At 41.3% G+C, this 14,884-nt stretch overlaps 1 protein-coding gene across 2 annotated transcripts in view; it reads left to right on the top strand.

The window, feature by feature from the left end:
* Positions 1-10,268, top strand: part of LOC109228961 (1,4-alpha-glucan-branching enzyme 3, chloroplastic/amyloplastic) — a 29,574-nt gene extending 19,306 nt beyond the window's left edge. For both annotated transcript variants that reach the window (XM_019394238.1, XM_019394239.1), the window contains 13 exons: positions 2,186-2,287; positions 2,611-2,713; positions 3,010-3,147; positions 3,245-3,316; positions 3,453-3,557; positions 4,137-4,214; positions 4,308-4,415; positions 6,571-6,651; positions 7,198-7,302; positions 8,968-9,053; positions 9,236-9,290; positions 9,536-9,614; positions 9,698-10,268. In XM_019394238.1, coding sequence (XP_019249783.1) covers positions 2,186-2,287; positions 2,611-2,713; positions 3,010-3,147; positions 3,245-3,316; positions 3,453-3,557; positions 4,137-4,214; positions 4,308-4,415; positions 6,571-6,651; positions 7,198-7,302; positions 8,968-9,053; positions 9,236-9,290; positions 9,536-9,568 — 1,066 coding nt within the window. In that variant the 3' untranslated portion in view covers positions 9,569-9,614; positions 9,698-10,268. The remainder of the gene's footprint in view (positions 1-2,185; positions 2,288-2,610; positions 2,714-3,009; positions 3,148-3,244; positions 3,317-3,452; positions 3,558-4,136; positions 4,215-4,307; positions 4,416-6,570; positions 6,652-7,197; positions 7,303-8,967; positions 9,054-9,235; positions 9,291-9,535; positions 9,615-9,697) is intronic.

Genomic DNA, 14,884 nt, shown 5'->3' on the forward strand with positions numbered 1-14,884 from the left:
TAGAGGAGATGAGGGGGAGGAATATGAATAACTACCGACTAGCTATTCTTAAGTTGGGCCAGTTTTAAAGAAATTGTAAGTGGTGCTCTCTTTATTTATTTCGATAGTAGTGGAAATTGGTTAACTTTTGCCATAACTGGTAAAAGTTTAAGATGAGAAAAGTTAGTTTTATGAAAGCAGGAAACTTAAAGAATGGGAAAAATATGATAAAGAGTAGGTATAAAAGGCACCTGGGTTTGGGATATCAAATGTTTAATTTGGGCCAGGATTAAAGAAATTGTGAGTGGGGCTCTTTTTTATCAATAGTAGTCGAAATTGGGTTAACTTTTGTTATAATTGGTAAGGTTAAGATGGGTAAAGTTAGTTTTATAAAGCTTTTGCAGGAAATTTTTGTACAATGATGAGAACATATGGCGCAAAGCAGAAAGGACAAAAAAAAAAAAAAATAGAGTAGGTAAAATAAGCTTTTGGTCCTATCTGAATTTTTGGGGGAAGTTGATGCATTTATTATTGTTTTGCACATTTTCTAAGAGTATAGTACTAGTGAAGGAAAAAGGAAAAGAAAAGAGCGAGGTTAAAAAGGTTTGGTTGAAGAATTGTGTCATGACAATCAACATGTCAGTGATAACTCAGCCGCCAAGTCAGCATTGTCATCCTCAATTAGAGACACATCATCACTTTATTAATTTCATGTGGAATTGCTAGTGTTCTGGTCAAGCTGATAGCATATATGACCTCTTTTTAGTCAAGTCTCATAGATCCACAGCAATAGTACAACCATGGATTTCCACTGAACTGATCAAGGTGGCAACATACATGTACTCTATATCAACTTGTCTCATGAGTCCACAGTTTGTCTCACGATTGTGCCCAATATGTTATTGGCTCATGGGAGCACCAAATCAATCTCAGGGCAGCGCCACAGTGTCAACATTTCTTCCTTTTCTTTATCAAGTTTTTCTTAGGGTAGCAACGTGTTAGTTTTTCTTGTGGAGGTACTATCCAAGTGGTACTTTTTTTTTGTTGTGATAGGTAACTAAGTGGTACTATGAAGGCGATTCAGTTTGGTTGAAGTTTGGGCATCTCATCTATTCCACTATTTCATTTTGCATGACACTATTTCCTTTTTAGTATGTTCCAAAAAGAATGACACCTTTCTATGTTGTAATCTTTAACTTTAACTTCTCATATATAAAATGAAATAGAGGGAGTAAAAGCTTAAGCTTAAGCTGCTAGTGAGAACACACTTTCAATTTATCACACTCCCCTCACGTGTGGACCAATTTTTTTCTTTTATGGCACTTTTTTTTTTTAATAAATGAGTGGTGTTAAGACTTCAATCTAGAACCTCTGCATGATACTATGTTAAGCAAATGGTCTTGGTTCTAATTCAACTGTAAGCGTTAGCTCGTGACGTAGAGAGAATGCCTACAACAACAACATATCCAGTGTAGGGTCTGGGGAGGGTAGTGTGTACACAGATGCTTACGCCTACCGTGTGAAGGTAGAGAGGTTGTTTTTGATAGACCCTCGGCTCAAAGTGAAGAGAATGCCTAAGGCCATATAACAAGACTACAAATGCCTAAGGCCATATAACAAGACTACAACTCATATCCTCTACAAATGTGGATCTGTAACACCCCCTCTCTTCCCCATATACGTTCAGCGTTGGACATCTAGAGCATGGACACTGGACAGTATAACATGTGGTGGCTCAAGATGGGGTAAACCAAGAATAGGGATGAGTGTGTCTTTAAGACCATGTTAAGCTGTTAGAGAGAGTACACACGTTTAATTATTTAGTTTTATTCTAACATGTTCAAGTGATATAATTCCTTGGGCATTATTCATCATGTACTATTCTGTTGGCATTATTCAAATGGAAAAAGAAATAGCGTTCAGTTTATAGCATTAGTTTATTACAATACAAGCTCATCTTGGTTTCTCACTTTGTATGGTGAAGTGTTAGAAGTCAAGGTTTGTTGTATTTTGGACCTGATAAATGTACCCAAGGTACAATAAGTACAGACCACCATCCTTCTTTTTATTACGTTCATGCTCGAACTCAATTTTTCACAAAACTCTCTTTTTTTTCCCTGGTCAGTGCAAAACCAAATGCTTTTTGACATGATTGCGCAATAAATTATTTTCTTGGCGTTTTGCTTATACTGTGACATTTTTTCAGGTGGGTGGAGGAGTATCATGTTGATGGATTCCATTTTCATTCACTCTCATCCATGCTGTATACACACAATGGATTTGCTTCATTTACTGGTGACATGGATGAGTAAGAATCACAAGTTACATCCTATCAGTCACTTACGTTGTCGACTTGCCTATGCAGGCCAGTTGTCTCATGTTAATAGTTTTTGTGTGTTCACTAGTGAGATATATATGAGTTCATATATTTACAATCTTTACAAGCATTTTCTCGTTCTATTTTGATAAGGAAGTGCTAGAGACTGTAATGTGGATTAAAGAAGAAAGCTATAGAAGGACCTCAAATCCAAAAAATATATGTGACTAGGATGTGCATTGGTGGATGGATTATGAGCATATTTCATTCTTGAGCAGTCTTTCTTTGACAATCATAAAGCTTTGTCATTGCAGGTACTGTAACCAGTATGTTGACAAGGAGGCCTTATTGTACCTCATATTAGCAAATGAAGTATTGCATGCTCTTCACCCAAATGTGATCACGATTGCCGAGGATGTAAGTGCTCCTTTTCAATTATCTTGAAATTGTTCATTGCTTTAATCAGATGGTTTCTAGGAGGTAGAAATCCTTTGTTATTGAATTTTGTTGCGTGGAGTATACCTTTGATGTTTTAAGATATCTCCTGAAAAGAATTTATCTAAAAATGAAGATATCTCTTGAAAAGAGAACTCTAAATTTTTTATAAGAGAATTCATTGTTTAGTTTTCTACTTGTCCAAGTCTACTCCTTTGTCTTTATGGCTAGTTTGAGACCTGTACTGTCTTGTGACAAGTTCTCTTTCTGTTATGTAGGCAACACTGTATCCGGGACTTTGTGACCCAACTTCTCAAGGTGGACTGGGCTTTGATTATTTTGTGAATCTTTCTGCCTCGGAGATGTGGCTTGCATTACTTGAAAATACTCCTGATCATGAATGGTCCATGAGTAAGGTTGAACCTTGCATTATTGGTTAACAAGATTTTTCTCCTTTTCAAGCTTTGAATGCCATGGTAGTTGGTGGTATTTAATTTGGTTGTCTTAATTTAGATTGTTAGCACATTAGTGGGCGGCCGACAAAATGTTGATAAGATGCTTTTGTATGCTGAAAATCACAACCAGGTAGCTACTATCTGTCTCTTTTTATCATGTAGAATTTATGACTTATCTCTTATTTCCTTTCTTTTATTTCATACTGTAAATTTCTGAATCTATAATCAAAATTATCTTATTGGTTGTAATTCTCCTTCTCTTCTAGTCCATTTCTGGAGGTCGCTCATTTGCAGAAATACTGATTGGTAACTCCTCGAAGAAATCTCCTATATCACAAGAGTCATTCCTTAGAGGCTGCTCGTTGCACAAGGTAATTTCCTGATTTGTGGTTACGGTCCATGTAGAAAGTCAATATCTGGTACTACCTAGAGGCTGCTTGTTAGACAAAGCTAATTACTTGACATTTCTTGGTTCTCCTCTAGTGATCAGATCTTTTATGATGATCAGCCACCCTACACTCGTCTCTTAATTATGTTGTTTTCACTCTATTTTGGTAATCCAGCCAAAATGAGTATCTTTAATGAACTTACATGCTTACCTCCTACTTGAGGTCAAAATAATCTCTGTATAATTCTTGTCTTTTCTTGATTTTGTGGTTGATAAGGATTGCACTCATGTAAAACTTAAATGTGCTTGGAAGAAACTAGTCTTTAAACCTCTGGAAAAAATAATCAGCTTATGAATTTGATATTTTTGATTCTCTGGTTAGCAGAGTAGTCCTTCGGATAAACTCCTTAATGAACAAGAGGATGGATTTATCTAAAGTATACACTATGCTATTTTTCCTCCTTTCAGCACAAGTTTAGATTACTTACCTGCTTATGGTTGTGTGATATTCCATGCATTTGAGCATGTCTAATTATGAGTTGGATTTTCTTTTATTAAATAGATGATCAGATTAATTACATCTACAATTGGTGGTCATGCATACCTCAACTTCATGGGCAATGAATTTGGTCACCCAAAGGTGAGAATATTTATTTCCTGCACTTGTGACTTATGCAGGTGCAGAAATGATACTGTATATTTAGTAACAAATGTCATTTGTATCCTGCAACAGAGGGTTGAGTTTCCCATGCCAAACAACAATTTCTCATTTTCACTAGCTAACCGTCAGTGGGATCTGTTGGAAAATGACGTAAATAATCAATTGTTCTCATTTGATAAGGTAACTGCTGAACTTTTAACTATGCAAAATGTGCTCCCCCCCCTCTCTCCCCTTATACGACTGTCACTAAACGTATATTGCAATTGAGGTCAACTTTTTGTTAGATATTCTGTTGTATTCTATTTGTTGCTTTTTCTCCCTTTTCCCCCTCAAGGAGTAAATTTGTTCCGCTTTGATACATCATTGTTGGTTTTTACTAATTCTGACAGACTTTTTCCAATATTCTGTGTGGAAAAAATAGACCATATGAGTAATGACTGTCACTAAATTTATCTGATCTAGAGTAATGCAAGGCAACTCTAGTAGTTGGGCTTTAGCAAATGACTGTCACTAAATTTATCTTCCCTTTGCGTGTACTCTTTAAGAGATATTTTGTTGGATGCCACATAGTGCTTTTCCCCCTTGTTTTCCATCAAGGAGTAATATAGTTCGGCTTCCACTCATTAGCAACCTTCAACAACAACAACAACAACATACCCAGTAAAATCCCACTAGTGGGGTTTGGGGAGAGTAGAGTGTATGTAGACCTTACCCCTACCCCGAAAAGGGTAGAGAGGCTGTTTCCGGGAGACTCTCGGCTCAACATAAGAGACAATAATATCAGAAAAGAAACAAGAGAAAAGGCATGTAACAACAAAAGATGCAAGAAAGAAAATAACAACACGAATAAGTGAAAGGACAATAACACAAAACTATGCAAAACAACAATGTGAACACAACATAGACCGCTAACAAACCTAAACAAAACTCTATCAGACTACCCGGTACAAAGAGGGAAGAACTCTCGACTACCCCCTAGCCTACCACCCTAATGCTCGATCTCCACATGTTCCTATCAAGAGCCATGTCTTCGGAAATCTGAAGCCGCACCATGTCCTGCTTGATCACCTCGCCCCAATACTTCTTAGGCCGCCCTCTGCCTCTTCTCGTACCTGCCAAAGTCAACCGCTCACACCTCCTAACCGGTGCATCTAGGCTTCTCCTCCGCACGTGTCCGAACCATCTAAGCCGCGCTTCCCGCATCTTGTCATCCACGGGAGCCACGCCCACCCTCTCCCTAATATCTTCATTCCGAATCTTATCCATCCTAGTGTGCCCACACATCCATCTCAACATCCTCATTTCTGTTGCTTTCATCTTCTGGATGTGAATTCTTGACTGGCCAACACTCAGCTCCATCCAACATGGACGGTGTAACCACCGCTCTATAGAACTTACCTTTGAGTTTCGGTGGCACATTCTTGTCACACAGGACTCCAGACGCTAACCTCCGTTTCATCCACCCCACCCCAATACGGTGCGTAACATCCCCGTCGATCTCCCCATCTCCCTGGATTATTGACCCTAAGTACTTAAAACTTTCTCTATTGAGGATAACCTGTGAGTCAAGCCTGACTTCCACATCCGCTTCACCCGTCACGTCGCTGAACTTACATTCCACATATTCCGTCTTAGTCCTACTCAACTTGAAACCTTTAGACTCCAGGGCCTGCCTCCATACCTCCAGTCTCCCGTTAACGCCGCCTCGCGTCTCATCAATTGGAACTATATCATCATCGAACAACATACACTATGGCACCTCTCCTTGGATATGATGTGTCAGTGCGTCCATCGCCAGAGCAAATAAGAACGGGCTGAGCGCAGATCCTTGGTGTAACCCCATAACCACCGGAAAAGGCTCTGAGTCATCTCCCACAGTCCTAACCCGAGTCATAGCTCCATCATACATATCCTTTATCGCCCTAATGTAAGCCACGGACACACCTTTCACCTCCAGACACCTTCAAAGGACGTCTCTAGGGACCTTGTCATATGCCTTCTCTAGGTTAATAAACACGTTAGCAACCTTCCTGTATAGAAAAGATATACAGTATGGGCAATGAAGGCAGTCCTCGTAATTGTGCAATAATAAATGAGGTTCTAGGGCTACTCCCTTCTTTATTATTGTCTGTTATACTTGAATGAGACTTGGCTCACTTGTGCTGTTTTGCATACCGTGATTACGAAGTGGAAAATAACACCTCTCCATAATCTTAATTAGTTGGTTGATAAGATAACTTGGAACTGGAGGTTTATTCCACTGTGAATTATAATAGTTGTTCTGCAACCAGAGGAAAAAAGACAGAAGAGAATTCTCACTCCTTCCATTTTTCAGGATATGATGGACTTGGATGAAAATGGGAGAATTTTGTTGCGAGGTCTTGCCAACATTCACCATGTCAATGATACTACCATGGTACAAAGAATTTCTCTTTCATTTGATATTTTTCCATTATGAATTTTTTCTCTATCTGGTTTTTCTGGTGTGCCTGATTGACGAGATTTTTTTTATCGGTTGTGCCTGATTGATGAGTATTATAAAATGATGCTGCTGTTACATGGCGCTTTATTGGTGGGTCCTGACTAGGGATGGATTTTCATATTATAGCTCTATCTGTGGGCTGTGGCCCCCCAAGAGAAAAAAGGATCACAATAATTGCCTGTTGCTGGAACGAATGAGTTGTATGACGAACATTTGGTCGATGCCAGTAGTAACATTTGATGTCATAGTAGTGATGGATCAGTTGGCACGTTGGTGCATTTGCTTGAAATGAACTCTTAGGGTTGCAAACCCAAGTTTTCATGCTTCGTAGCATCTTCTTCCGTAGTTTTTTCAACAAACTGGCAGAGTATATGAGTTCCCAATTTCATTTGTGTTCTCTCTAAATCAACCCTCCTGCTTACTGTTATCATTCGTCAGTATCTTTTTCGAAGATAAAGAGTAAAATTGTCTTTGGAACAGGTGATTTCTTACTTGAGAGGCCCCAATCTCTTTGTGTTCAACTTTCATCCTGTCAATGCATATGAAAGATACACTATAGGTGTGGAAGAAGCTGGAGAGTATCAAGTAAGTGTCGTTTATCCTTTTTTTTATTTTCTGCCTCAATCAAGATTTTGAAGTTTTTGTTCCGCATTTGCTGTTCCTTGTGGCCAAGTTTATGAGAGCTTATTTCAGTCGGGCATAAAGGTATCTCATAGGTATTTACTGTCATATGGTCACCCCGCCATTTATATATAAATAATGAGGTAAATGTTTGTGCATCTTTCACTTTGTTCTTACAGAGATGAGAAGTATCTAAGCCGACCTTCATGGTAAATTAAAACAAGCACTAGCTTGTATGAGATATACATTTTCTCCCATCTTCATCTCTCTCAATCCCCCATCAATATGGAGCGGGTTTGCTAGTTGAAAAGGATTTATGTAGCTGTTTGTTTCTGTCCCTACTTCTAGGCCAGCCTCCATAGTAAATCAGAATAAGCACTAGCTTGAGTGAGGATATGAGCATTTTTTCCAATTTTCATCTCTCACTTCCACATTAAGATAAATACAAATATGAAAAAAGGGTTCTGCAAGTTGAACAGATCTGTGCTGTTTCTCTATCCAGAACAAATCTGTGTAGCTGTTTCTCTATCCCCATTGATTAAAGTAACTGTTAGAACCAAATTGAATTTATATACTATGTATTATGATGTAAGATACAACAACCCAGTATTATGATGTAAGATAGTAGAGAAAAAAATGAGAAATGCATGAAGACAATTGTCTTACACCTATGATTTTTGTAGATACTTTTTACAGAATTGTTCCCGATGTGGCAGACTGTATTTTTACACATGTGACTAGTTCTATTTCAATTTTGCCCAGGCTTGTGAATATCTGTATCTAGTAGTATTTCGAATGTTTACTGGTGTAGTTAGAGTAGAGAATACCTGCTTACCATGTATATATTAAGTAGTTATTCTCTCCCTTGATCTCATGTTCCTTGACCTGATATAAAGGCTATGGCCCTAGCAAAATGTGAACTGCCACTATGCTCTAATACTATCTCAAAACTGATAATCCATCTATGCTCGAACAAGTAAGCTCAAACCCAAGCAGTGACACCAGCTGTGCTTGGTATCACCTCGGCATTACTTTGCTCTTTCCTTGCTCTGATATTAACTGTCATGGGTTAATTCCCCCATAGCGACCATACCGACAGTGGTACACAAATAACTTGTCTGACACTCAGTCCTACTGAACAAAAGCTAGCCTATTCTTATCCCAGTTCACTTGGCACGTCTGTGCGCATGGCGAAGATCGTCTCATCTCAGTATTTCTCTAATGGCACGGAGGCTCAGCTTCAGCTGTGCCGCCCGTTTCATGCCAAGACTTTAACCTTAAGTAGTGGGAAAAACCTTTCTCTATTTACAAGGAACAAATTGTTGTCATATTTACAGTTCCCTAACGCTAACATTCTTAACAGTGACTCTTAAAACATTTCTAATTCTTTCATACTTGGGAAAAATAAAAGCAAAAAAGAAGTGGTGGGCTCTCACGAACACCTTCCTCCAATTAAACAACTCACTTTAATCTTTCCATCAGTTACAGATTTGAAATTTCAGAGAATAGTACATCTATTGAGGAACACAGCTGACATCTTCATTGGCGTACATGATCTATGAATTTTGTAACTTCTCTGACTATAATGTGTTGGTATTTCTTACCCTATTGTTCCTTAAATTGTTTTAGGTCACATTAAATACAGATGAAAAGAAGTATGGTGGTAGAGGACTGATTGGACATGATCATATTGTTCAAAGAACCATTAGTAGAAGGTAACTAGTCGCTTGATTTACGTTTTACATCTACTGGGAAGATGAAGTTTCCATGTTTCTACATGACAAATATCTAGTAGCTTACTTGCATTCTCTAATTATATTGGGAAGAAATTCTGAATTTTCTACATGATATCCATATCAGCTTTTATATTAGGCATGTCTTAATTTTTCCATTTCAGAGCTGATGGAATGAGATTTTGCTTGGAAGTGCCTCTACCAAGTAGAAGTGCTCAGGTTTGAATTTTCCCCCCTATTTAGGCTTCTGATTGTGTAGGATTCTGTAAACTTGCAACATTTTTATGAAGTATCTCGATGTTATTAAAAGGTATTACAAGAGATACTAGTTTTGTAAAAGGGAGTTTTCTTTTTGTAAAGCGCTTGTCAATAGTATATATTTGCTAAAACAGGCTCTCTTACATCCTCTGTTTACCGGTGGGCATGATGTACAAATGTTTTTTTACTTGCTTTTACTCCTGCAGGTCTACAAGTTGACTCGAATTCTTAGAGTATGATTGCTCTAGTTGTCAAAGTGGCTTCGTACTATGAGGTGAACGAAAGGTAGGTTATGATATGTCAATTTGACTCAGATGCTAGGCGTACATTAGCTTGTATAGTTTATTCAGTTTTTTCTCCTCTAACAGGATGAGCTTTGCCCATTATACTTATCAGTCAGCGCCTCTTCCAAGATGTGATTCTTGAGAACAAGCTGTTGGCAAGTCAGTTATCATGAACTTTTTGCCTTCGACATCTGGACGTGCAAATGGGGCGTGGAAGAAAATTTTGGCTCTGCCATAGGGGCCAAAAGCATCTAGTGACAATCGCAAACCAGATTAAGATTTCATAGGTCTTGAGCGAAACCATTAGTCAGTTTAGGGTTATGAGGGCCACAAAGTCAAGTTTTGAATGAGAAAGGTGATCATCACTGTATGAGGAAGTAGCCAATAAGATCTTTTGGAGTTAACAGTGTATATAAGAGCATTCAAATCGATGAGAAACTTCAATTTGACATCGGATATTTAGTCATCCCTTTAAACATTGTGTCTGCCAAGTAATTGATTCAAGATCTCTGGAAGGTGTTTGTAAATCATGTTTTTCTTGTTAATGTATATTTACAGAAGTGTATGTGATAGAGGATGAAGGGCCAGAAAGGAACTGGTACTGTTCTGTCCCATCGATTTGCTATGTATATGTCTAAATTGGCATCTTTTGATCTGTTGTAGATGATCAGAGTAGGGCTGAACTAAATTTTATCAACTATGCGTCAATTCCAAATCAAGTAGAAATTGACCACATGAACAATTTATATTCATTCTGCTCTAATTTTTTTTAGTACTAAAAAGTTGTCTTTTAAGATTGTTAAGGGTTTTTATATCTTTCTCTATCTCTACATGGAAAACAAAGTTTAATTTCAACGATTTTATATTGCCTATATTTATCATTTGTTTCAATTCTGTTATTGTTTGACTCAAAAGATGTTAAACTCTTTTTAAGCAAATCAATCAAAGAGATGAAGGGGTAAATCGTAGTCGAAGATAATAAACCCTAAGATTGTTTCAATAATCGGAACAATAATAATGATAAAAGAGAGAGAGAGAATGATACAGAGATAAAGATCGGAGAGAGAATCAGTTTTTCTATTACCAGTTATCTCCCTATTACAAGACCCGGAACCCCTTTATATAATGGGGGATCTAAGCCGAGTCATGAGAATGAAAAAATCAGTGTACTCTATGGCGGAGCCGATGACAGGTCGAGGTCGTTCCTTCTCTTACCCCTGGGTCGTTCCTTCGTATCGTATCGTAAACATTTAGTGGTTGGTCATGTTGACGGTAGGACGTGATGGGTCAAATTCGATCCCATACAGTTAGTCCCTCCGCTCGTCGGGGTGGCAACGAGATGCGTCCTCGATGGGCGGAATCAACGTTTTCGTCAGGGAGAGTTTGACTTGTTGACTTGATACGACGTGACTGGTGGGAGACGGCAATCATTCCTGTCAGAACGTTGAAGTAAAACACTCTACCTTGGGTGACGTCAGCGTCCGCATGTGTCATCATTATGCGTATTCTCGAGGCGGAAGAGAACTGACGCTTTGGCACTTGGTTTCCCGCGCCGATTTGAAATCTGACGCCTCAATTCTGGCGCCACCCAACCTTATAAATAGGGGATGGGTTTAATTTCGTTGAAGAACTTTGGTCATTCCTGAGAACTTTCCCAGCCCTCCTCTATTGATTTTCGCGTTCCTGCACATTTCGTTCTTGTCCAGGGATTTTTCTTCTTCCTCATTTCTTTTCGCGTGATCTTTTTCGAACGAAAATATGCCCAAATCTCGCCGTACCAAAGAAAGGGTTCCTGAGGTAGCTCCGTCGAATGCGCCGCCCTCCTCCGATGGTGGGGAGGTGGAAGTGGAAGAGGATGTCAGTCCTCTGACGGTAGAAGCTTTGTTGCCGAGGCACTCTTCGCCTCGATGTGATTTCAACAAGGATTCCGCAATTCCGGTTCCGGTGCGTTCTGAGACGGGACAGAACCACTTGGACGACCTCCGCGCAAAATACGGCATTCCAGCTTATGTAGAATGATCCCGGCGGGGGAGGATCACGTTGACGTTCACAGGCCGGGCTATTGTGCCTTCTACGAGTACCCCTTCTTGATAGGCTACGGTCTTCCCCTTTTTCCTTTGGCGGAGGAATTCTGCAGATTCTATCACATCTGCCCGGCTCAGCTCACGCCGTACACGCTTAAGGTGCTTCTGCTACTGACTAAATATGCAGCGTTAGCCGGATGTGACATCTCCGTTCATCATCTCTTGCACTTATTTACAGCCGGTTTCCTTAGAGGGACCATGGTGCACTTAAGGATTCGTGGTACAAAGGGGTTGGTGGTTGGAACCGACGACCGGCCGAGCCGTAAATTCTGGCACAAATATTTCTTTGTCAGGACCGAGCATATGGTCTCCAACCCTACCGGATTTCCAGAAAGATGGAACAAAACATGTAGGTGCTGTAGTTCATCAAGTTCTCTGTTGCATGTTGTTATCGCAGTTCTAACTTTTATATTACAGCTATGGCCCGTCCGCCCCAGCCCGTTGCCGGTCTAAGGAGCTGGGTCGCCGGCCTGCTTCCTCACGCGGAGGAAACCCGAACTTGGCCTGCATTCATGCAACGTTACGGCCCTCAAGTTTCTTCAGGTAAACTTCCGATTTTGCTTTGTCGGTTAGACGACCTTACCTAACCGTGATTTTGTGGTCATAGGTCGAGGTGCTTCTAGGAAGAAGGCGACAATCCCTACTTCCATGCGTCCTACTACCGCCGCAGATGCTCGAGATATTCTATGCGAGTCTGTTCGGGAGGGTCGTTCTGTTACACCCCATCAGGGAGCTACGCCCACGGCTGTGGCTATAGGGGAGCCGACTTTGTCGACATCGGCCCCACAACCCGCCGACGAATCTTCTCATGGTGAGGAGCCGCCGAAAGAAAAAGGAGAAGACTAAAGATGGGAAAAAGGGTGGCTACTGAAGCCGACGATGGTGGAACATCTCGGGCGGCCCCGACGCCCATGTTTATGGCCGATGCTATCCGATCGGGGAGGCCGACACGTGAGGAAAGAGTCAGCCCAGGGGTTAGTTCGGTGCGCCCCGCTGAGGGGGGTTCGTCGACTAACGTCGGTGTGCCTGACGTGGAAGCCAATGAGTCGGGTTCCGATGTTGCCCCTGAGGACGTAAACGAGTTTTTGGGTTGTCACACCTGTGTGGAGGCGGCGACGGATGGATCTGACCGTCATATAACAATCCCTAGGGATTGCAATTTGCTGCTGAATAGCGAGCAGGTCGCATCGTAGCTTACCCTGTTGTGCGCCGCCCCCGAGAGTGGGATGCTCAGGGCGATGAACGATATGGAGTTGTCTCGGAAGGTTGCCGGCATGGCTTTACAGGTAGGTTTCATCACCTTACTACTTTTCTCTTTGCTTATTGTAGGATGGGTATGGAAATATGCTTACTCTTGTTTTTTTCTTCCCAGACCCTCGTCCTGGAGGTGGAGAGGGACCGTCATGAGCGGAAGAGGACGGACCTCTATAAAAAGATGTTGAGGAAGTATCAAAAATGTCGTGCTAAGCATCAAGCAGTGGCTGATCTCTACCGACAGGACCCCGAGTTCCAAGTGTTCCGCGAGGGGCTTAAGGAGAGGGAGGCCCAATTGGAACGTAGGGGGCGGAACTGGAGGAGACGGATAAGGAGCTAGTGAGGGCCGTTGCTCGTAATAGTGAGGTGGAGGCTCTCCTCAGGGCGAAGGATGATGAACTTGAATTGAATCGAGGGGTAGCTGCGGAGAATGCCGACTTGCAGCAGAGGGTAGCTAGTCGGATCGCCGAGCTTGGTGTTAGAATGGCGGAAATCGACAGACTTAAGGGCGAGCTGAGTGCTAATGCCGACAAATTGACCGCGTTGCAGAGGCAAGTCGCCCCTCCGAGGAATGAGGAAGCGGAATGCCATTCTCGGCCCTCCTTGTCTCGTCCCCCATCTGGCCGGGGCCCGCATCATAGTGCCCATGAGATGTGGGTCTATGCAGAGGCACGACTTGATATATACAGAGCTTTACACGCAGAGGGTTGAGCGACGGAGGCAGAGGTCAGGTGGTGCGAAATGAATCACGCACAGCTCGTGAATCGTGTGGTATTACCCCGACTCTCCCGATGGGGAGGATGTTGCTTCCGAGGATGTCGATCGCCTTGACTCAGACTCGTGGTATGAGGACGCTTATCCCACAGGGGGTGGTAGTTAGTTTAAGCTTGTATATTTTTGCTTCCGCATCTTCTTTGGCTGTGGGGTGTACCAAAATCTGTCCATGTGGACGAATGTAAATAATTTTTGTTGTAATATAAACTTTTGTTTTTGTCGCTTCGTCTGTTTGTTGTTTCTCCTTTTTTGTTGTTTGTTTTACACTTAATCTTCGAGGATATTGCCTTTCAGAAGATGTCGTGGTTCGAACGAGATCGAACTGATGTCGATGGCCTTTAGCCGTTAGGATGTTGCTTCGACTATCGTCGAAGTAGTATTCGTCATGGTTCGAACGAGGTCGAACCAATGTCGATGGCCTTCGCCGTTAGGAGGTTGCTTCGACTGTCGTCGAAGTAGCATCCGTCGTGGTTCGAACGAGGTCGAGCTAATGTCGATGGCCTTAGCCGTTAGGACGTTGCTTCGACTGTCGTCTGTCACGACCCCAAACCCGATCGTGATGGCGCCCAACAATATTGCTAGGCAAGCCAGACCACAATCGTTCCCAAATTAACCGTAAACCTCAAACCGACAATCTAAAGAGATTATAATGGTTTTAGAATAATAATCCAATATTTATAATAGAATAATACTGAGAAAAACAAGAAGTCTGATAAAAACGCTCCCAAAGACCTGGGGTCACTAGTCTAGAGCCTCTAAAACAATCTGAATAACAATAACTGAATGAAAATACTCAAGTCTGGAAATGTTTATATAAATAAAACTGAAATAGGAATAGTAGTCAGGTCCTGCGAACGTCAAGCAACTACCTCAACAACTCTGATAAGCTCTGGGAAACAAAGACTGCTCAGCTAAGCCTCCGGTGCACCTGAATCTGCACACAAGGTGCAGGGAGTAGGGGTGAGTACTACCGACTCAGTGAGTAATAAGCATATAAAATGTCTGAAGATAAGAAATCCACGAAATGCCACAAAGCAAAGCTAAAACTAACAGTCCAACACCTAACTACGAACTAACAGCAAAACAACTTCAAATACTATCAGTCAAGTATAATGTAAAGATGCAATGCAATGCACGATGACCGCTACGGCGCGTAGCC

This window comes from Nicotiana attenuata, chromosome 7 (assembly GCF_001879085.1).
Source record: "Nicotiana attenuata strain UT chromosome 7, NIATTr2, whole genome shotgun sequence".
NCBI classification, from domain to species: domain Eukaryota; kingdom Viridiplantae; phylum Streptophyta; class Magnoliopsida; order Solanales; family Solanaceae; genus Nicotiana; species Nicotiana attenuata.